General features: G+C 39.4%; 1 protein-coding gene across 1 annotated transcript in view; it reads right to left on the bottom strand.

The window, feature by feature from the left end:
• Positions 1 to 204: 204 nt before the first annotated feature.
• Positions 205 to 22,281, bottom strand: part of BTBD16 (BTB domain containing 16) — a 107,029-nt gene continuing 84,952 nt past the window's right edge. Inside the window, exons 10-15 of the mRNA XM_069097406.1 lie at positions 19,602 to 19,693; positions 15,565 to 15,647; positions 13,705 to 13,782; positions 7,653 to 7,751; positions 4,958 to 5,146; positions 205 to 364 (exon numbers count right to left, since the gene is read on the bottom strand). Of these exons, the coding sequence (XP_068953507.1) occupies positions 296 to 364; positions 4,958 to 5,146; positions 7,653 to 7,751; positions 13,705 to 13,782; positions 15,565 to 15,647; positions 19,602 to 19,693 (610 nt within the window). The 3' untranslated portion in view covers positions 205 to 295. The remainder of the gene's footprint in view (positions 365 to 4,957; positions 5,147 to 7,652; positions 7,752 to 13,704; positions 13,783 to 15,564; positions 15,648 to 19,601; positions 19,694 to 22,281) is intronic.

Raw genomic sequence — 22,281 nt, 5'->3', positions numbered from 1 at the left:
TCTGATAATGCATTGGTTATTGCATTTTTCAAACCTTTATGCCCCAACTCTGGAATGTAATAATATAGAAAAGAATCATCCTCTATTCTCTGCCAGCCTGCTGACAATGATGGAGAACCCATAAGTCCAGTGGACTTTTCACCTTCAACTGACCTGAATGCGGGCAAAAGTCAAGAGTGGGACAAATATCAACCAGCAACATGGGGTTTTCACTTGAGTGAGCCCTTTAATAGTTTGCTTTTCTTTTTATGTTGATCAGTGGTAGTAGAAATCTCATCATTTCTTCTGGAAATTGTCATGATACAGGAAAAATGAACGCAAAAGTCACAAAGATAGGATTGCCTACAGTTTCGATTTTCAAGGTCTAAAACAGTAAGCAAAGCAAAGGGGGGTTAGGATGGAAATAATAGTTTCACAAAGTAAAAGAAAAAGCAAAAGAAAGGCCCTGCCTCTATTGGTGTCAGGTAAAATCATGTTCTTTCTGCTGGTGGCTTCTATGGTCACTATTTCATCATCTTAATTCATGCACCCATAGGTTCCTATCAGAACTGCAAGCCCTGGTGTCCCCAAATCAACTACTATGAACAGAACTACTGCTAGACACCTGTTCACAGATCATTTAAAGTTGAAGTATTCGTATGCTGTTTTCTGTTTAACCAAATAGCTGGGTACATGTCAATATATAGTTGAGTAAAATGAACTAGGGTATCAACTTACCTCCCAGGGTACTGATTCTTTAATTCTAGTCATGTAAGTTCACTGCCTTAGTTACAGTTCGTATTACTGCCCCTCAGATTATCATCCCATATTTTAATCAACCCTATTCTTTTTCAGGCCCATTTCAACTCAGTTAACCAACCTACTGTTTGACACATATGAACAAACCTGTTGGAATCCCCATTCTGTTCTTGCTATAAGCTCCCCTAAGATACTCAGATTTCTAACATCTATTTTCACCCTTGCCATTTCCCTCTCCAGTTCATTTTACAAATGAGGAAACTGAGCAAACAGGGTTAAATGACTTGCCCAGGGTCACAGAGCCAGTAAGTGTCTGAGGCCGGATTTGAACTCAGGTCTTCCTGATACCAGACCTGGCACTCTATCCATTGTACCACCTAGTTGCCCCTATTTCACCCTTCACTTAAACTGAAATGCTGGCCTCCTTTGATACCACACAGCTTTGCAGTCCTCACCAGGGAAGGTCACTTATTCATCCAGTGTACAAGACTCATGGGGCCATATTTTCTTGTTCTCAATGAACACTTCCAGATCATTTCCCTCATATCATCCAAATGATCTTTCCTTTTTTGAAGCACATGCCATCCATTTATACCACCACTCCCTATTTACATGGCTATCTTTGCATTTTGTTCTTGTAGCCCCAGTGCCTAGCACAGTGCTTTGTATATATAAGGTATTTAATAAATACTTTTTGTATTGGATTGCTGCTATCTTCCCACCTCCAGGTAATTTCTACAGCTAATAGGATTTAGAGCTAGAATGGATCTTAGGAAATGTCTAGTTCTGATTTTAGTGCAGGGCTCATAGCCATCCCCTCTATACCTCATCTATAAGATGCTTTATTCTAAAATAGCAATTCTATTAACTTTCCTCTCTGCACCACTTTCAGCCATTTCCTAACGAAGATATACTTTAGACCTCTTGAAATCTGTAGAACTCGGAAATCATATTATCCATATCCATAACCTCCTATTCTTCCACCTCTCCCACTAAAGAGGAGCCTAGGCTCCACTCTTGCTGTGACCTCTGGCTTCTTAACTCATTCCTATTCTCTTAATTTATCCCTTGCTCAGATGCACTTGGTGCTATTCAGTTTTCATTCTACTTTAAAGTTTCATTGGCTGCTACCCTACAATCCTTTGCCTACGGAAGGGTTCCAAAAATATGAGTTCTTGTGTCTTGGTATCCTCCACCATATGATTTCTCTAATTCTGCTCCAGGGTTACTGGATTGCATTAGAAAAAGTCACAAAATTGAGCTGATTTCACTCACTACAAATGTATGGTACAGAACCTCAGTGGATCTCCTTTACTCCTACTTGCCAATATTCTGCTATACCCCTATTGATTATCATCTCTTCTTCAGACTGACTGTTCTAAACCTTTTTTCTCTCTCCTCTTCTATCCAACTCTTCCCCTACCGAAATCCCACACTTACAGAAGAGTCCTCTTTCACTGAGCTTATCCTATGGGGGACCCTTCAGTCTCCACTATTCTACTCCTCAGAAAGTTTCAGTATTAATACCCACGCTTTCTTCTAGCTCCCTATTCACAGAAGAGATGTATTACTCTTCACTAAGGTTAATCCCTCCATTTATTTAATCCTATTGCCTTCTGTTTCCTCATCAACTTTGTTCCAACAACTATTTCTTCTGGCTTACACATCTTTCATCTCATCCTTACTATGAGCTCCTTTTTATTTGCCTATAAGTATTGTTTAAAATTGCCCTAATCAACCACAACCTAGTATTCATCCACCTCTCTCATTTTTTTCACTAAACCTACTCTTCATACTTACACCAACCTTTAAAAAGTTTTCCTTTGATCCTTCTATTCCTCTCAGCTGCTATCCCATTTTCTCCTCCCTTTTCATTGCTAAACTCCCTGAAAAATTGGTCTACACAAAATACTACTACTTCCAGACTTTGGTTTTTACTCTGACCACTTGAAACTTGGAGTCTATTCCCACAACTCTACTGCTCTTCTCCAATATCAACAACCTACTAATCACCAAGTACAATTTCCTTTTCCCCCCCAATATTCATTGTCTTTAACCACTCAGCCGCATTTGACACAGATTAGTCACCTGAGGCTTCAAATTCTCTTAGGTTTCCTCCTCTTCTGTCCCCCCATTCTATGGTTCTTCATTGTCTTCTTGGTCCCTTAAAGTGGCTATTTCCCAAGGACCTATCCTTGGTCCTCTTTGTTCTCTTTTTTTTTAATGACTTTTTTATACCTTTTTTCCTTGGGATTCTCATTCATTTCCATGACTTCTACTAACACTGTTTTATGCAGATGACTCCAATCTTGATCTCTTTCATGAATTCCAAACCTGCATCCCTAACTGCTTACAGAACATCTAACTACTACTAACACCTCAAACTAAACCTGTCCAAAATTGAGTTTACTATTTTCCCCCTCAACCTGCTCTGACTTCACTACTGATGTCACTGATACTACTATTCACAGTCTCCCAGTCAAATCTCATAGATGTCACCTTTGTAACATTATTGGAATTTTCCCCCTTTTCAATATTTCCACATCTCCCCTATCACCACCACAGTTCAAGCCCTCATTACCTACCTGCCTGGATTGCTGCAATAGCTTTCTAAAAAGTCATCCTGCCTTGGTTATCTCCTTTTTTTCTACCTCACCAATATAATCTTCGTATCACTGCTAAAATAATCTAATTTATGCATAAATAAATCTATTTGTGTCACTTTAAAGTGCAACATTTTTCAGTCTTCTGATTTTCTGTTAAGTAAAATTTGAATTTCTATACCTAGCAGTCAAGACTTCTCTACTTTCTGGTATTACCCTACTTTTATGATCTTACCTCATATTGAACTCTTCCAATAGCTTTCATTCCAGGTAAATTGAACTACTGTATCTTCCTAATATAGCCTACACTATCCTTCCTCTGAGTCTTGGCTCACATTCTTCCTTAATCCTGGAATGCTGTCCCACTTCCTTTTGCTTTTTGAAATCTTACCCTTTTGTTAAAGTCCAAGTCAGGTGCCACCTGAAGCTTTCTATGAAGTTTTCAGTGATCCACCCATCAATAAACCTTGGTCCTCTAGCCTCAGACAACACTTGGTTTTATATTATTGTAATGCATTTATCATATAATACTGTACATCAGTTACCTGCCCCACCAAACTCTAAGATCCTTGAGGTTAGAAACCTTGTCATAGTTGATCTTTTTACCTCCTCCAATGCCTAGAGTATTTTTTCCATATCACATGGTAAATGACATTTGGTGAATGAATGACTGACTGATTGACTGAGTGAGTGATTGACTAAATAAATGAATGAGGGAATGCCACTTTGCTAATAATAGAGGTGATGTAAATTGAATTCAGGGCAGCTAGGCGGCAAAGTGAATAGAGTGTTGGACCTGGAGTCAGGGAGAGTCATCTTCCTGAGTTCAAATTCGGCCGCAGACACTTACTAATTGTGTGACCCTGGGAAAGCCATTTAACTCTGTTTCACCTAAGTTTGTCAGCTGGAGCTGGAGAAGGAATTGGCAAACCACTCCAGTATCCTTGCCAAGAAAACCACATACAGGGTCATGAAGAGTCAGATGTGACTGAAAAGACTGAACAACAACAAATTAAATTCCGGACCCCTATGCCAAAATTTGCCCAGGAGGTCCTTCCTCTTTATTATTTGTAAAATTTCTACTAATGAGTACTCTTCTCACCTCCCCAACCCAACTTTTTTTGGCCTTCTCATATAAATGCAATGATAATGAAAGGTTCACTAGCACAATATTGACCCTTATATCTGGGTCCTATGTTGAGCGTTCCCACTTTGGATTGTATTAATTGCTGCTGACCACTCATCATTGGAGAGGCTCCTGATACTTTGCAGAGATGGGATTGCTAGCTCAAGATAACTGAGAAAATTTCACTCCATAGATCACCATCAATTTCAGAGTTACAAGGTTGATGCTAGGTGGTACAGTGAGTTGAGTGCTAAACTTGGACATACATTTACTGTCTACGCATCCCCGGGCAAGTCACTTAACCACTTAGCCTCAGTTACTTCATCAGTAAAAGGGAATAATAATAATATTATCTATCTCACAAGGTTTTTTTGAGGACCGAGTGAGGTAACTTATTGTAAAGCATTTTGTTAACCTTAAGACACTACATAAATACTAATTATTGCTGTTGCTATTGTTATTATGATTATTATTGAAAGTAGAAACTTACATGGCTTTTGCTGGTTGACTTGATAAGTCCAAACTTTTGGGTCAATGTATTAGTACTGAACTCCTGCCAATTTCCATCCACCAGGGATTGTGCTCTGATTTCATATTTTACTAGGCGTTCTTGTCTGAGGCTAACTGGGCTCCGCTCACATACAGTGGCAGGTAAGTTCATGTCTGAATATTTGATTCTCTGAAAGGATATTAATTTAACTGAGTAAAAATTACAAAAGAGTTTGAAGAAATGACAACTATTTGTGTCTTCTAGAATTTTAATGATTCCTCTGGTGGCTATGGCCTTTTTCTAAACAAGAGTCACTTGCTGGTATGTGACCCTGGGCAAATATCTTCATTTCTCTGGGGCACCCAGAATCACAGAACCTCAGATGTGGGATGGACCTGGGAGAACATCTAGTCTGACCTCTACCTTAGCAAGTTTTCACCTGACAATGTAATTAGATGAACACAATGTCACTCAATTTTTCTCACAACCAGTAAGTGGTGCCCCTTTCCTCCTACCACAGTCCATTATGCTTTTGGATAGCGGTAATAGTTAGAGACTTTCTAATCTGAAATCTGCCTCTGGCAACTTAGACTCATTGCTCTTAGCTCTGCGATCCAGAGAGTGAGCAAACAAGTCTACTGCCTTTTCCACACGACAGCCCTAAATACACTTGAAGACAGCTAATGTGAGGCCCTCAGCCTTCTCTTTACTAGGCCTGACATTCCCAGTTCTCTCCAGTAATCCTTGTATGGCATGAATTCAAGGCCCCTCACCCTCCTGGTGGCCCTCCTCTGGTCACTCTACAGATTATCATTATCACTAAATGTAGCACAAAGAACTGAACCCAACACTTCAAATGTTGTCTAATCAAAGTACTGTGGGACTTTCGTCTCTAGAGTCATGGACACTGTGCCTCTCCATATAGCTGAAGATGGTGTTAGCTTCCTTGACTGCCGTATCTCATTGTTGACTCATATTTAGAATGCAGTCCATTAAACTGCTAGGGTTTTTTTTCATGTAGGCATGGCTGCCTTCCCCATCTTGTACTTATGAATTTTTTAAAAGTGTGCATCTACATTTATCCTTATAAGATTTCTTCTCATTTGATTTAGTCCATAGAGTTCACATAACTGGCAATGAAAGATGGAACACAGCAGTCCCTGAAGAATTGAAACGAATAGCACGTAGAGGGCAATGTAGAAGAGGCACGTGGTAGGTGTGAACAAATGGCAGTATATAACCAAGGAAGAACTCTGAAGACACAAGTAAATGATGTCAACTGGGGAATGTATGCTAGCAAGTGAAGATGGGCTGGTGAGGATGAAGGAGAGGAGAGAAGCACAGCTTAAAAGCTGCATTGCTGGCCTTGTGATGTCAAGAGAAAGAGAGGGAGGCTTCTGGCATAGATTCCTATGGTGAACTGGGGGAAGGTATGGATAAGAGTTATGCAGGATGGGCAGATAGACTGTGATCCTCATTACTGGAGGGAACTATCGATGAGATCTCAGATCAATCTGAATAATTGAGTATTTAAAAGATTTAGTCCAATGTCAATGTGTGTCAACATCTGTTCAAATGCTGACTTTGTCATCCAAAGTTAACTTTCCCTCCTAGCTTCACATCAGCTGTAACTTTGACAAGCATGTCATCTATGTCTTTATCCAAGTCATTGAAAAAAAAGTCACATAGCACAGGACCAACGCGAGCTCCTGGGAGCTACTAGAGACTTCCTTACAAGTTGACATCAAACAATAAATGACCACTCTTTGGGGATGGCCATTTAACCAGTTCTCAATCTGCCAAACTAGACTGTCATCTAGCCCACATCTCTTCATATTTCTATAAGAATAGCCTTTGAGACACTGTCAACCGCTTTGCTAAAATCTGACTATATTGTGCCCACAGTATTACCTGATCTATTGGTCTAGTAATCCCAATGCTGATGATGAAGATAGCTAGTTAGCATTTATATTGCTTTAGGGTTTGCAAAGCCCTTTATAAATATTATCTCATTAATCCTCACAACAAGCCTGGGAGATGGGTGCTTTTATTAACCTCACTTTATAAATGAGGATACTGAGGCAGATAGTGGTTGAGTGACTTGCCCAGGGTCACACAACCAGTAAGTGTCTGGATTTGAACTCAGGTCTTCCTGACTCTAGGTGTAGCTAGCACTCTATCTGCACTTTGTGCTACCTACCTGCTTCCTAGGTCAATTGGGCACGACTATTCTTAATGAAGACATTCCGACCCTTTGTGACCTTCACTATCCCTTTAATTATACTTCTGAGAATTTTACACCAAGATTTGAAGTTCACTGACTTATAATTTGTCAACTACATTTTCCTCATGTTTTAGAGATTCCATTTTCTTTTCACTTTACAAACAACAACAACAAAAAAACACCAACCCCAAGACTGAGAGAGATGAAACAACTTGACCAAGGTCACGTGGTTAATTTGTGGCATGGGATAGAATGACAAGTCAAACCTCCTGACTCATTCTCCAGGGCTCTTTTCCACTACACCACACTCCCCCTTCAGACAAAATTAATCTTCTTTTCCATTTGTCTGACACTAAGTATTACTCATTATGGAAGGGTGATATTTTTTAAAGGTCTCTTTTCTCGGTCTTCAGTTATTCAAAAGCAAGACCCTCACAGATTTTACTTTCCTGGTTGTTACCCACTTCTTACCTGCATGTAAAAACTATAGGAGGAGCTGCCATGTTTGATTCCCTTAATCTCAAAGAAGAATCCATACACACCAATCATTTCCGAATAAATCTTTTTTTCCTAGGTTATATTGAAGAGTAAAAAGATGAACAAACAAAAGAGAAAAATCTTTCACTTCATTCAAGCAAATGATTCATTTGAAACTTGATTTAAAAGTCAAAATCTATACAAGACTTCCAACCTTCAAACAATATGAACCACAAAGAAAGTCATACTATAGCTATAATCCAAAGAACATCATTCAGTGACGAGTCATATCTGTTCTGAACTGTTCGATCTGTTTCTGAGTGACAAAGAGAACATGATCCACAGGCTACCAGATGGAAAAAATATTGTTCTCTGACTTTTGGAAACAGAATACCTCAGTGCATTTCTTTAAGTCTAAGAGACTCTAAATACATCACGGTTGCACATCTATAATGTTGCACATTAATTTGATTGATGAGTTGGCCATTGAAGGTACTTTAAAAACCAGCCAAGCACATTTGTGGTCTAGCTACATGGAAGGTAACCCACAGAAATGGGCCCAGAATCTGTAAATGCATACTTGGCTAAGAGATGGGGGAGTCTTTCATAGAAGGTACTTAAGGTAATATGGTATGGGCATGGAGTTGGGAATTAGAATAATAACAATAGTTTTTTTTTTTTCAAACCCCATTCATTTTAAATAGCATTTTAAAATCTGCAGAGTGCAACAATATCATGTGGGGAGAGCAAGTATTATTATCTCCATTTTAGAGGGGAGCAAATTGAGGCAGAAAAGTTAAGTGACTAGCACACAGTCACATAGCAAACAAGTACTAAAGTGCTAAAACTTGGCATCTAGTAAGTACTTTACCACTTAATACATTATCTTGGACAAGTTACTTAATGTTTATAAGACTCAGTTTCCTTATATCAAGGACTACCTCCCTTGATGAGGTTGTTGTCAAAATCAAATAAATAGCTTTGTGAAGTAGTTTATAACTGTAAAACTCTATAAAATTGTGAATTATGATCAACAATAAAACACATCAATACATTATCCTGCCTCTGATACTCTGAAAATGGAATTTGGGGATTGTCATTAGGAGTGCTATAAATAAGTAGAGGGGAAAAGTGATTTTATGTAATATCTTTGCTTATTGCAGGTGACTAGGAAGTGTTGTAACAAGCAAGAAAGATATTATTACTGTGATTGGCTCTTGGGATTCTGTCTACCATATTTATATTGAGTTCCATTTGTGCTGAGCTCTGAAGAATTAGCCTTTTGCAATCTTCGGTATTGATTCATAGAACTATAATAGAACAAACAAGGCTTTGTTCCACAGTGTCCACATCTGGCAGGGGTGGTGTATGCTTCCCATAGTTATTGCTGTGAGCCTTACCTTATAGTCTTCTATAACTGAAGCTGAAATGTCAGAGTTCATTTGGGTTAGTGTAAAAGACCTGGAGCAGTCATCTCTCTTCAGTGGGTAGGGGGCACAGAGGACAGAACACTAAACTTTGAGTCAGGAAGACCTGAATTCAAATGCAGTCTAGGCGCTTACTCACTGTCTGATTCTGGCCAAGTCATTTAACCTTTGTCTGCCTCAGTTTCCTTGGTTGTAAATGGGGAAAATAATAGCACCTACTTCCCAGGATTGTTGAGAAAATAAAATGAGACATTTCCAAAGCATTTTGTAAACCTTAAAGTGATATATAAAGGTTGGTTGTCATTATTATATTAGTTGTGATTGTGCTGATGGTCAGACCATCCTCTGTACTGCCATTCCACCTGTCCCACTTTCAAGGTTGATTTTTTTGTCTTAGGTAAAAAAATTCCTGGTTACAATTCCACTGACAAACTTTTTTCTTTTTTTGGTAAGTAAAGATGCAGGTGTCAATCTGTTCTATAGGTGAGACTGGGGGAAGGTCACAGTCAAAGATAGAACATTGTTATTTTTTGCCTTTTTTGGAGGGTAGTTGGGGTTAAGTGACTTGCCCAAGGTCACATGGCTAGGAAGTGTTAAATGTTTGAGGCCAGATTTGAACTCAGGTCCTCCTGACTCCAGGGCTAGTGCTCTTTTCACTGTACCACCTCGCCACCCCCAACAACATAACATTATTGAATGCTCTTCAATCAAGTGGTTGATAATTTTTACTATATAAGAGTGGATGTGCAGAACATTAGAGCTGGGAGGAACTTTAGACAATATTCAGTCCAAGTTCCTCATTCTACATATGAGGAACATAGCAACTATATCAGCCCAGTCAGGACTAGACTCCAGGTTTCCCAGTCTTCCTCATTGGAACACTCATTTAACATTTGAACCTTCCCTGAGGTCCTATTTGTTCATGTTCTCTTCTTGCTCAAGTCATAATGTTTTGTTCATATGTTTAAATGTTACAAATTACCTCCCCATAAAGTGTAAGCCCTTTGTTGGCAGGGACTACTTTTTGTATTGCCTTCATACCCCTCTGTATCTTGAACACAGTCGGTATTTAATAAATGCTTGAGATGAATTGAGTTCAGCAGAGAGGTCGCCAGTTCTCTCTTCACTCACTACCCTCCTCTCATCCTGGATCAGAAAATTCACAAGGGTGGGGTGGGGTGGGGGATGGATGATGATCATAGCCTATCTTTCATACCTATCCTTCAAAGTCCAGCCCCAATGTTGCTTCCTTGATGCATTCCCTGATCCTGCCAGCTGGAACTAGCTTCTCTTTCCTTGGATGGAATGGAATATCATTTATTAAGTACTTAAATGTGCCAAGTACTGTGTGTGCTAAGTGCTGGGGATATAAATAGAAAATCAAAGCATTCATTGCTCTCAAGGAGCTCCCATCCTAATTGGGAGAGACAACTCCTAAAGAACGGCTCTCAGTACCTTTGTTGACTATCTCCTATGCATTCCTTATGTCGGGATTTGCATTATGATTATTGGCATGCACATCTCATCTCCTCACTAGATTGTAACCTCTTTGAGGGGGCAGATTATGTCCTATTCATTGTTTTATCCCTCTCAGTTCCTTGCTCATGGCAGATACCCTTTATTTTGGGGTGAGGAGAGGGATACAGACTTTGATTTCTTCAGTGAAGGTGGAGAAAATCCCACCAGTAAAGGTTTGCAATCTACTCAGAGAATTGATTGGAGGACTGAGAGTAACCTATGTTACCCATTAGAATTAATTTATCAGAACCTAATTAATAATAATAATAATAATAGCTAACATTTTAGCATCTCATTTGATCCTCACAACTACCCTGGGAGGTAGTTGCTATTACTACTCCCATTTTACAGGTGAGGAAACTAAGGCAAACAGAATTAAGTAACTATCCAGGGTCACGCAGCTAATAAGTGTTTTGGGCCAGATATGAACTCAGGTTTTCCTGACTCCAGGCTCAGCGCTCCATCCACTGATGACAGTGGATTGATAACACCTTTGTCGTTGTCCTTGTTCAGTGATTTTGGTCACGTTTGACTCTTTGTGACCCCATTTGGGGTTTTCTTGGCAAAGAGACTGGAGTGGTTTACCATATCCTTCTCCCACTCATTTACAGATGAGGAAACTAAGGCAAACAGGATTAAATGACTTGCCCAGGGTAACACAGATAGTGAGTGCCTGAGGTTGGGTTTCAACTCAGGAATATGAATCGTCCTGACTCTGGGCCCAGCACATCCATTGCACCACCTAGCTGCCCCATTAAGATAGTTGAAACTCTTTAAATATGTGCCCATTAGTTTCTTTATAATGCATTTAGATTTCATGGAATCCCATATTTATTTCTAGGCTGCATGTGAATGGACACATGCAAGGGTCAAGTATAATCCTACTTACGAGAACCAATGAGGAATAACATAGCATAATGGGTAAGATACTGGCCTTGGAGCCAGGAATTCCTGGCTTCAAATCCTCCTTCAGAAACTTATTACCTGTGTGACCTTGGGGAAAGCACTGTGCCTCAGTTTCTTAGGCTGAAAAATGAAAGTGCTGGACTTGATGACCTATTAGGCTCCTTTCAGCTCTAAATCTGTGATGCTGTGAATCAGAAAGGGTCAGAAGCAGGATTTGAATCCTTAGCTTCATGACTCCAAAGCCAGCCCCATCTGTCCACTAGGCCAAGGGTGGGGAACCTGTGGCTTCGGGGCCACATGTGGCCTTGAGGTCCTCAAGTGCAGATCTGTAGGTTCTCAAGTGCAGCCCTTTGACCGAATCTAAACTTCACAGAAAAAAAATCCCCTTACTAAAAGGATTTGTTATGTTAAACTTGGACTCAGTCAAAAGACCACACCTGAGGACCTAGAGGGCCACATGTAGCCTCGAGGTCACAGGTTCCCCACTCCTGCACTATGCCAACCTGTCTTTCAGAAGTGAACCAAAATATAAATCTATAGAGAACCCAGGCAAGAAAACTAAAGAAAAAATGTTTTTTATTTTAATTCTAGTCTTAGTCAAAAGAGTTGCTAAATATTTCCTAATGAATATAAATATTTCAATCAATTTGGAAGTGTCAGAGTACCTACTTATGTGAAAAGCACTGGGCTAGATTTTAGAGGGAGCCAACAGAAATAGAATGCCTATGGTCCCTGCTCTTTAAATGCTTATAGTTTGGTTGGGAAGGTCACACACACACACACACATTCAACCAATCAACAAATACTTATAAAGACCCTGAGTGCTAATTACTTGGTAATAAACAGAAAAGGGAGATGGGGGTAGAGGAGGGGTCTTTCCAACTTCCTGGAAGAATCCAGAATGTTAGAAACTATAGACATCATCTAGTCTAAATCATTCATTTTTTCAGATGACAAAAGAGGCGCAGGGAGAGGAGGTAACTTGCTTAAATTATGTGCTCCTAACATGCAGGTGAGAAACACGTTTGGTGCTTTAACCGAATCTTCTGAATCTAAGGTCAACTTCTCTTTTCACACTGTATCTTGGAGGTGGCTTTTCACCTGGCCTTGAAAGATGGGTGGGATGTAAAGAAGTGGAGGAGGGCATTCCTTATGAGAAGACAAGAATGATTTTTATGCTATGTACAAAAGTACTTGATTGCATTTTTTAAAAAATATTCTTCAAACCCTACTGGATACCTAGCACTACTTTAGGCCCTGGAATACAAAGACCAAAAAAATTCAATGAAATACCAACAGCCAGGGAGTTTAGTAGTCCCTATCCCCCAAGGAGCCTACATTCAACTGGTGGGATATAAGGTATAAACAGGCAAGAAAAGACAAGATAATTTGTAAAGGGAAAACAGCTGCAATAGGGAAAAAATGCAGGGAAAGCTGGGGAAAGCTTCATGGAACAGAAGGCATTGGAGGGAGGGCCCATAACAGGGCTGTCTGCCCCTTGCTTCAGTTTCATCTTTTGTAAAATGAGGGAAAAGATACTTGAATTACCCACCTCACAAGTTTTATGTGAGAAACAAATGAAGTAATGGAGACTTTGTAATAATAAAATACTATGTAACTTATTACTATTTTTAAAAAATCATTTAGATTTTTACTATTTCCTCCAAGAAAGTGAATTGATGAACTTTTCAGTATACAAATTCTCTTTCTTGTGTTATCTGTCTCTCCTTACACACACACCTACGTGCACTCACTCATACATGCATGCATACACACATGTATAAAATAGTATATAAAATGTGTATGCTTACATTGGAGTCTAGTCTAAGATATTTTTAAACAATTCTTTAAAGACTTGAAAGATTCAGTTGGTTATAGACCATTATCTTGGGTATTTAAAGACATTGCATATTAAAGAAAACAGATGAAGTTTATAATAAAACTACAGGGAATGTTCACATATTAGTGATAGAAGGAAACTTGGACATTATTTAGTCGAATTTGTCATGCTAGATAAGTGGGGAGACTGAGTCCCAGGGAGATTAAATAATTTCCCCAAGGTCATATAGCCAATTAATATAGCAGAGGAGGGTCTACAATCTTTATTTGGGGAATGTCAATTATATACTTGTAGAATGACGTTCAGATGTCAATAGTGGCAAGCTACTTGGGGGCCCACTCTAGTTATTACATACCTGATTAATTAGGAGACCAAATCTTATAGCTTGGGTAGAAAGATCTTTCACGTGAAACATGTCTCCACCTCTCTCCAGCTGAAATGTACACAATTTAGAGAGATTAAACGCCCCTTAAGGTTAGTACTTTGTTTCCTTCTTCTATCCTGAAATCGACTAATTCTAATGCAACCCCTGGAGTGCTGCACTGTGAGATTTCTGTTTTAAAAGCATTCACAAAAGAATAAATAGCTAGGAAACAAAAAGAAGGTGGAGGTATTGGGGTAGGGGATATTTACTAAGGCAGGGAGGCCCATGAAGGCACTCTCTTCTCTGCCACCTTTGGCATCTCACAGTTATACTACTGAATGTCTCTAAAGTAATGATTTTTCATCTTTTTTGGTGTTGTGAGCCCTTTGAGCAGTCAGTTTGGCGAAGCCTATGGGCCTCTTCCCAAGATGTTTTTAAATGCATAAAATACAATACATCGGATTAAAAAGAAAGTCAATTCCATTAAATCATATTAAAATAAATTATCGAAATAGATTTTTTAAAAAACCTAAATTCACAGTCTCCTTGAAATCTAATCACATATTCCCAAGGTCCCCAGGTTAAGAGCCCTTGCTCTAGATTTTATCCTCTACCTAACTGGGAGTTTAATTAGTGAACCACAAATCTTCAGAATCTATAAACTAATAAGACATCTTCATTCCTAAGAATACAAAGTTGAAAATATATCAAAAGGCATATTTATTCCATGGGACAAGGACGCCCTCTTTTATGCACATTGTTCAACTGAAAGACAATGTGGTCTGGTAAAAAGAATCTGCCTGAAGAGGAAATGTTCAGGCAGAAGACTTTGGTTCTGCCATTTGGCATCTGTATGATCTTGAGAAAGTTCTTTAACCTCTCTGTGTCCATATATCCCAAATGGGTATGTGTGCATATGAACAATCCACATATAGACACACATCCACACATGTTTTATATATATATATATACACACACATATATATACATATATAGGTATATACATTGTGTATATGGTGTATATATGTATATATATAGTGTGTATATATGTGTATGCATGGATATGTGTCTATATGTCTATCTATATATTTATTGGATATATATGTATACAGTGTATGTGTGCATGGTGTAGATATCTGTTTATATATGTATTTATGCACATATAGTGTATATGTTGTACATACAGTGTGTATACACATGTATATATATACATTCACACCTATATGGGTGTGTTGTGTATATACATGTAAAGTGTCCAAATATAGTATATGTGCATGTATGTGTGTGTGCATGCATGTGTGTGCGTGTGTATAAAGCCTGAGCCTATCATTTCAAAACTAGATAAGGAATTCTGGGTGTGGAAACTCCCTCCACTAGTGCAGATGAGCAGTTCTTCTCTAACTTTTCATCTTAGTGTTATCTGCAATAGTGAGAAATGAAAGCATTTATCTAAGGCCACCCAACAAATCCATATCCACAGCATGACTTTCTGACCCCAAAGCTGGCCTTAGAGCCCCTCTATCCAGTCTTATGTCAAAGAACTCTACAAACACGAGCTATTGCTGTTCTCTTGTATGCCGCCTTGCATACCAGGACTAGTACTAAGTTGCAGTGATGCTGAAAAGCCCCCAATCCCAAAGGCTGACTCCTTCCCGTCACTGCTTTGCCTAATCCTTGCATGAGGCATGCTCTACATTCGTCACAACCTCAGAGACGAAGATCTCCAATATGGTGGTGGATGGAAAGAACATCTCTGTGGGGGATGTGGGGGGTGGGGGTAGAGAAGAGGGCAGGATCAGAAAGGCAATAAATTCATCTAACTGCTTCCTTTTCTTAAGCAGGGAAACTCACTGCATGGTAATGGTTGGCTAAAATCCGCACTATCCATGTCTCAGGGAAGAAGTTAATGTGCTTTATATCCTCCAGGTCCTTGCCTTGGGGAAAAAAATAAAGGAGAAATTGGGAAGATTTTATTCATAACAAACCCCACAAAAATTTCACATACAAAATTAAGGTTATGAGTTGAGGGGCAAAAAAAAAAAGTGTCCTTTTCAAATTGAGTTTGGTTAAAGCTCAAATAAGATTTTGTGGAACTAGTACACATGTTTACTTTCTTTTCCTTTTTTTTTGCTTTTTGGAGGGGGGAGGGCAGGGCAATTGGGGTTTAGTGACTTGCCCAAGGTCACACAGCTAGTAAGTATTACATGTCTGAGGCTGGATTTGAACTCAGGTCCTCCTGACTCCAGGGTTGGTGCTCTATTCACTGCACCACTAGCTGTCCCCACATGTTTATTTTCAATTATTTTCATTGCAAGGTCAAGTTTTTTTCCCTTTAGAATTATACACATAAGCCTCACATATGATGAATGGATTAACTCTAATTTGAGTGGTAGTTCATGTTTTAAAGGGGAACTTTTCTAGACTGTATATATAACAGCTCAACTTTGGGGATGGAGTCTCTTGAAAGCAATATGTCTCTGAGATTCAGGAGGTATTTGTTTCAGGTCCATAGCAACACTGAGTTATTGGGGGCAGGGACTGCCCTACTTAGGGATCCCTGGGCCTCAACTAGAAGACTCTTCCAATGTCAGTCTTCTCCTATCAGTGCCTTACTTCATGCTTCTCATAATTAGTTCTGGTCACATATCAAATTTCTCCTTGTGTTAAAATTGTATCTTGTTCTGGTCCCCTTGACCATCACCACCTGTCCTTCTAGTCAGTACAGTAAATAAGTTTATAGGTAGCCAGTATAAAGGGTATATTGCAATAGTGGAAAAAAAGATTGTCAAGGGCAAACTGGAAGTCGTACACAGATTATTCCAAAAATAGAATTAAAAATTGTCGCATGTTAACCAAAATTCACATCCTCGTAATATGTGCTGAATCAGGATTTCACCTCTAAATGCTATAGTCAGGGTTCTGATCCTGCGATATGTAAATTCTATACAAAATCCAGACCACAGCCAATCCACACCAGAACATCAAAAGATGCTGATAACTTCAAGTTTTTCTTTTCTTCTTCTTTTTCTTTTTTTTTTTTGCTTTTTGGAGGGCAATTGGGATTAAGTGACTTGCCCAAGGTCACACACATGGCTAGTATTTGTGTTAAGTGTTTGAGGCTGGATTTGAACTCAGGTCCTTCTGACTCCAGGTCTGGTGCTCTATTCACTGCACCACCTAGTCGTTCCCAAAGGCTTTGAAGTTTTACTCTTAACTTTGATGAAATTTAGAGATGTTAGATATGGCACCAATAGGTATTGGTCTATTTCCCCAAAATACCTTATAAAAGTGAGACATCAAATTCCTGCCCTCCCAGTATCCTTCCCTCTTCAGGGGGTCCATGTTGCCTAGTGCTCCCAGTTTGAATCCATGGGTATGTCACTGACATTCTCTGCCTCTCTGCCTCCCTATCCTTTTGCCTATCTGCCTTCCTTCAACACCTCATCCCCTCTGTAGTAGTTTTCACTGCTTGTCTCTGATTTTCTGGGCTTTTTTTGCCCCCATACCTTCTGTGTTTAATTAAAGTGTGATTGCCACCCCCTTTCCTGGGGTCAATGGTGGTCTTTCCCAGAGAGTACCCAAAGAACCAGGCTGCCTGCCCCCAGTTAATAACTTCGTAATCTCACAGGTGAATTATCAATTCATAACTACTCTCTAATTTTTTCAGGTTATGGACTATGCTGAAAGGGCAAAATACCCAGTGGATAATTTACTTACTCACTCCCACTTGGCATCATTAAAGCCAATATAAAAAGCACCAGCACCCATGGGAAGACTGGCAAGGACATTCATAAGATATATCTCTCTTGTTTCCCTTGCACCAGATATCTTGAATTTAGATGGCTAGAACTGGGAGGGACCATGGGGCTTATCTAGTCCAATCCTTTTATTTTAAAGTTGAGGCAACTTAACTTCATAAAGAGGAAGTAACTTGCCCAAGGTCACATAGCCAGTTGATTATAGACCTAGAATTAAAGTCACTGCTCTGTCTCCAAAACTCTCACAGGTCAGTCTCAAACCTTTCTAGGTCCTTGGGTTTGAACACATCCTTGGTGCCACCTTCTCCTTGACTGAAGGTCCCAAGGACCAGAAGAGGTAGAAATGGCCTCTGTTGACAGTCACGTTCTTGTCTGACTTCTTTTAGGGGAATAGTGGATAAATTAAACGTATGCCCCGCCCCCTGAAAATATGTCCCTATAATATTAGAAAGATCCACTCTACAAGAGAGCAGATGCCCAGCCCCCAGGAGGGCTTTCACAGGCCACCAGAGAATTTTGGACCATCATTTGAGAACCACCTTGAAGCCATCAGATTGCTGATTTGATCAATGAATATTCTTAATAAGTACTTTTCTATTCCTTCAAATATTGCTTCCAGTATAAAGGAAAGCCTCTGTGTAGCCCTGAGCACTTGTAAGGCTCTTTACATCTCCGTTTCCTCATCTGTAAAATGGGGCTAATAAACCTGCACAATCAACTTCACAGAACTGTTGTACAGATCAAATGAACTTAAAATACATAAAGGTTTTATAACAAAGTGGTGAATAAGGGTGAGTGATGATTTGTATTTGGGGAAACATTTTTTAAAGTTTTTAAAAGTTAACCTTCCCTGAGCCTTCATTCAGAGGGTCATCAAATTTGTAAGACTTATGGAATATTTATAGACCCAGTAACTATATAAAGTAACAATGCACTCTCCCTGAAAGCATTTGTGATTTCCTGGCTGTAGTATGTGTACATTAAGGGTAATTCTAAATTGATGAATCAGTTTCCAATACGCATCTGGAAAACAGCTCTGACAAAATTAATTTAATCCATTTACTGCTGTTGATCCTTTCTATGCACTTTAAAAGTGGAAAAGAGCTTTAAAAATAGTTTTCAAAGTTCATAAGACCTACATAAATTTTATTTCATGACCTTCTTAGAATTGTACATGCATGTTCACCATGCCCTTTCTCTCCTCACCTTCACCCTCAGTTCATTGGTGCCTCCTTCTACTCCCCACATCACTAGGTTATGGGAATACCAGTATTTTACTTTAGTTTATACACCCAGCATTTCCCACCCCTAAAAAAGGACCTATCAGATCATTTTGTTTTGTAGAGCACAGTATATTGGGTTGGGAATTAAGACATATGAATGAAGCAATTTCAATTTTACTAATATCTAGATGTGTGCCCTTGGGTAAGTCCAATCAATTCTCTGTCTATATGTGAAATAAAAGAGTCGAATTGTTGTTTTTTAGTTATGTCCAACGCTTTGGGACCCCACCCAGGATTTTCTTGGCAAAGATACTGGAGTGGTTTGCCATTTCTTTCTCCAGCTCCTTTATAGATGAGGAAACTGATGCAAACAGGGTAAGTGACTTTTCCAGGGTCGCACAGCTAATTAGTGTCTGAGGCCGGATTTGAACTAGGAAGATGAGTCTTCCTGACTCCAGGCCCAATACTCCATTCACTGTTCTACCTAGCTGGGTTGAATTAAATAATGTCTAAGATCCCTTTCAGTTTGAAATCCTAAATGTGCCCATGAGCTTTTCTAGTCCCAACATTCGAGGATTCTGGGAATACTATAAAAAGCAGAGATAGCACATATTTAACTTCTAGGTTTTGGTTTTTGCTTATTTCCTTTGGTCGTAACTGGATCTCATTCAGGCCCAGAGGCTGCAGGCATGTAACTTGCTATTTTATAGTTAATTGAGGACGTGGTGGCTATGACTCAGGTTTTCACCGTACCTGGTAGTAGACTCCCAGTGAATGACTGAAGAAGTAAAGGGAAGAAGGACCCCTGACAAAGGAGTCATTCTACAGAGAGTGCATGCATTTGTGTGTGTGCGCGTGCACACACACACACACACACACACACACACACACACACACTGTAACTTACCTTTAGTGATGCCATGTAGACGCAAGCAATGAAATACAGGCAGGAACTTCTGTCCCAGTTCCCGTTCCAAAAAAGGACATTTCTTGGGGAAGCTTAGCAGAAACATAAATAAGGGATAAAAGGCCTTCAGAAATGTCCTTTCCAGAACTAGACAGGTTTAGTTTTACTTACTAATACAAACGAAACGGCAAGGCTCATCATCAGTCCAGATTCTTCTCACTCTACAATTGCAGCCAGTCCTGCCCACCCCTCCTTCCTCAAGTGTATTCAATAGGTGGCTCACATTCTCCTTCCATCCATCTTCAAGTCGACCTCTTTGCCCCCCATCTTTGTCAACTTCCACATGCACACTAATGATCCTTATAGCACCTTGTCCTGCCTCTCCACAGACTTCCTCAGTTTCCGTGATATCTGTTTCCATTCAACCCCAGCCCGCCACAGGAGGGATGATTCTACTTCAGACCACAATCTCCTAAAACTAGGACCCATTGAGGGAGGATCTTGAGCTCTGCAATGGCTTTATCTGATCTCAAGCTTCTGTCCTTCCACCCTTCCTTTTGCCTCACTCCTCCCAAACTTGCTCTGCCTTCTCATTGCAATCTTAAGTACTTTAATCCCTCCCTCTTTTCTTCCTCTATTACCTTAACCTAGTTTCATTTTTTCTCACCACAGTGTCTTGACCCTAGAATTAAAATTTCACGAGGCACAGTTGTCTACTCTTGAGTTCCTGTTCCTTTGTCCTTTTACCATTTCTGCTTCTATTAATCCAAAATCTCTTGAATAATCACCAATAATGCTAGGATCAACATTTCATCATTTCAGATCAGGCTACTGGAGTGATAAAAAGAATATTTGAGGTTCAATAAGAAAATAAATTCACCTGAAATAAGAATAATACCCAGAACCACTTATCTCTTCACCCAAGTCCTTTAAGGAAAGACTTTTCAGATGGGAGAGTAGAAAGAAGAAAGAACATATTTGTGGTATGAAAAGGGGAAGCACCTTCTTATTACATATGTGTGTGTATTATTATTATATACTTCTTATTACTCTGAGGCTTCAGGTCTCAAAAGTTCTATTGGTTTAAATAAATCTCTCCCCATAGCTTGAGAAAGCAGCAGAAGGAACAGGCCATGGAAGCAGCATTCTACAGTAGAAAGAATACAGTTTTGGGACAAGAGGATCTGTGTATGAATCATGGTTCCTCCACTTACTGATGGGGTGATCTTAGACAAGTCACTTAACTTCGTGGCATTACCGGATCATAGAACCAGAGCTAGAGTGAGCTTCAGATGCTATCATCTAGTCCAACCTCCTCATTTTATAGATGAGAAAAAGTGAGTCTTAGAGAAATAAAGTGATTTACCCAAGGTTAGACAGGTAGTAAGCATCAGCAGTGGGATTTGAACTCAGGTCTTTTGTCCTTTTGTCTTTTGTTACTTCATAGTCCTTTCCACTATACAATATTGCTTGGCCTTGGTTTCCGCTTGGTTTCCTCACCTGAACAATGAGGGAATTGAACTGATGATCTGTAAGGCCCTTCTACCTTCTCTCTTATTCTAGAGTCAGTGAATATTGCTGGAGAAAATTCACAAAATGGTAAAGAATGGGGTCTACTACAAATTCTTGTTATGTAACATCAAGTTGGTCCTCCTGGCTACAGAACAATCCCTTTATTTATCTCTAATTGATTCTTTATCACAACCCTTACAATGTCTACACCACACTTAACTACACCTACATCTATTCTCTTTTAATAGATTGACTCACTTCCTACTTTAATGGGATTGAATTCATCTAATGGGGGCTCCTTTTTCTCCCCTCCTCATCTCTGAACCTCTATTATCTTCCCTGAGTCTTCCCTAAGTTGCTTTGCTTTTGAAGCAATCAAGGTTAAGTGACTTGCCCAAGGTCATACACCTAGTAAGTATCTGAGGCTGGATTTGAAGTCAAGTCTTCCTGATTTCAGAGCAGGCACTTTAGCCATTGCATCACCTAGCTGTCCCTCTTACGTGGCTCTTCAGTGTCAGTGGATGAGTTGATCCTTCCTTTTTTTCTAAGTCTAATATGTTCACTTGTGCCCTTTCTAGCATCAACTCCAGTCCATTTTAGGAGCTTGCTTTAAGTCACCCTGCATAACAACTCTTTCCTCCCTTACCCCTTTGCTCAGGTCTCTCTGCCTTTGCTTCAAACAGTCCAAATTCACTCCCTCCACTTTCTTACCACTCATTTGTTCCTTAACAAATTTCATACAATTAGGCATCCAATCCAATTAGTCTTTTGATGTTATTCTTTCAAAGATCACTGATGACCCCCCCCTCAAAGTTATATTGATATATTTTGTTTTTGTTAATTTCACTTCTGAATATATCCTACTCCTTTTTACTACCATTATTGCAAAAAAAAATTAAGAAAAAAACGCAAATCAGTTCAACAACACCAACCAAAATATTAACCAAGAGTGACAGTATATGGAATATTCCACACTCTTAGTACTATGAAGAAGAAAGTGAATTTTCTCAACTCTTAATTCAAGGTCAAGTTTCTTGATCATTGATCAGCGTTTGATTTCATCTTGTTGTTTCCATTTAAATTTTTGCAGTCATTGCATAATGTTTTTACTGGATCTACCTATTTAACTCTGAAGTTTATATACATCTTTCCATGCTTCTCTGAATTC

The sequence above is a fragment of the Petaurus breviceps genome, unplaced genomic scaffold (assembly GCF_028583685.1).
Source record: "Petaurus breviceps papuanus isolate PSGF00001 unplaced genomic scaffold, PetGlider_PUasm1.0 37, whole genome shotgun sequence".
NCBI classification, from domain to species: domain Eukaryota; kingdom Metazoa; phylum Chordata; class Mammalia; order Diprotodontia; family Petauridae; genus Petaurus; species Petaurus breviceps.
The sequence above is the reverse complement of the archived record's forward strand: the minus strand, read 5'-3'. Positions and strand labels throughout refer to the sequence as shown.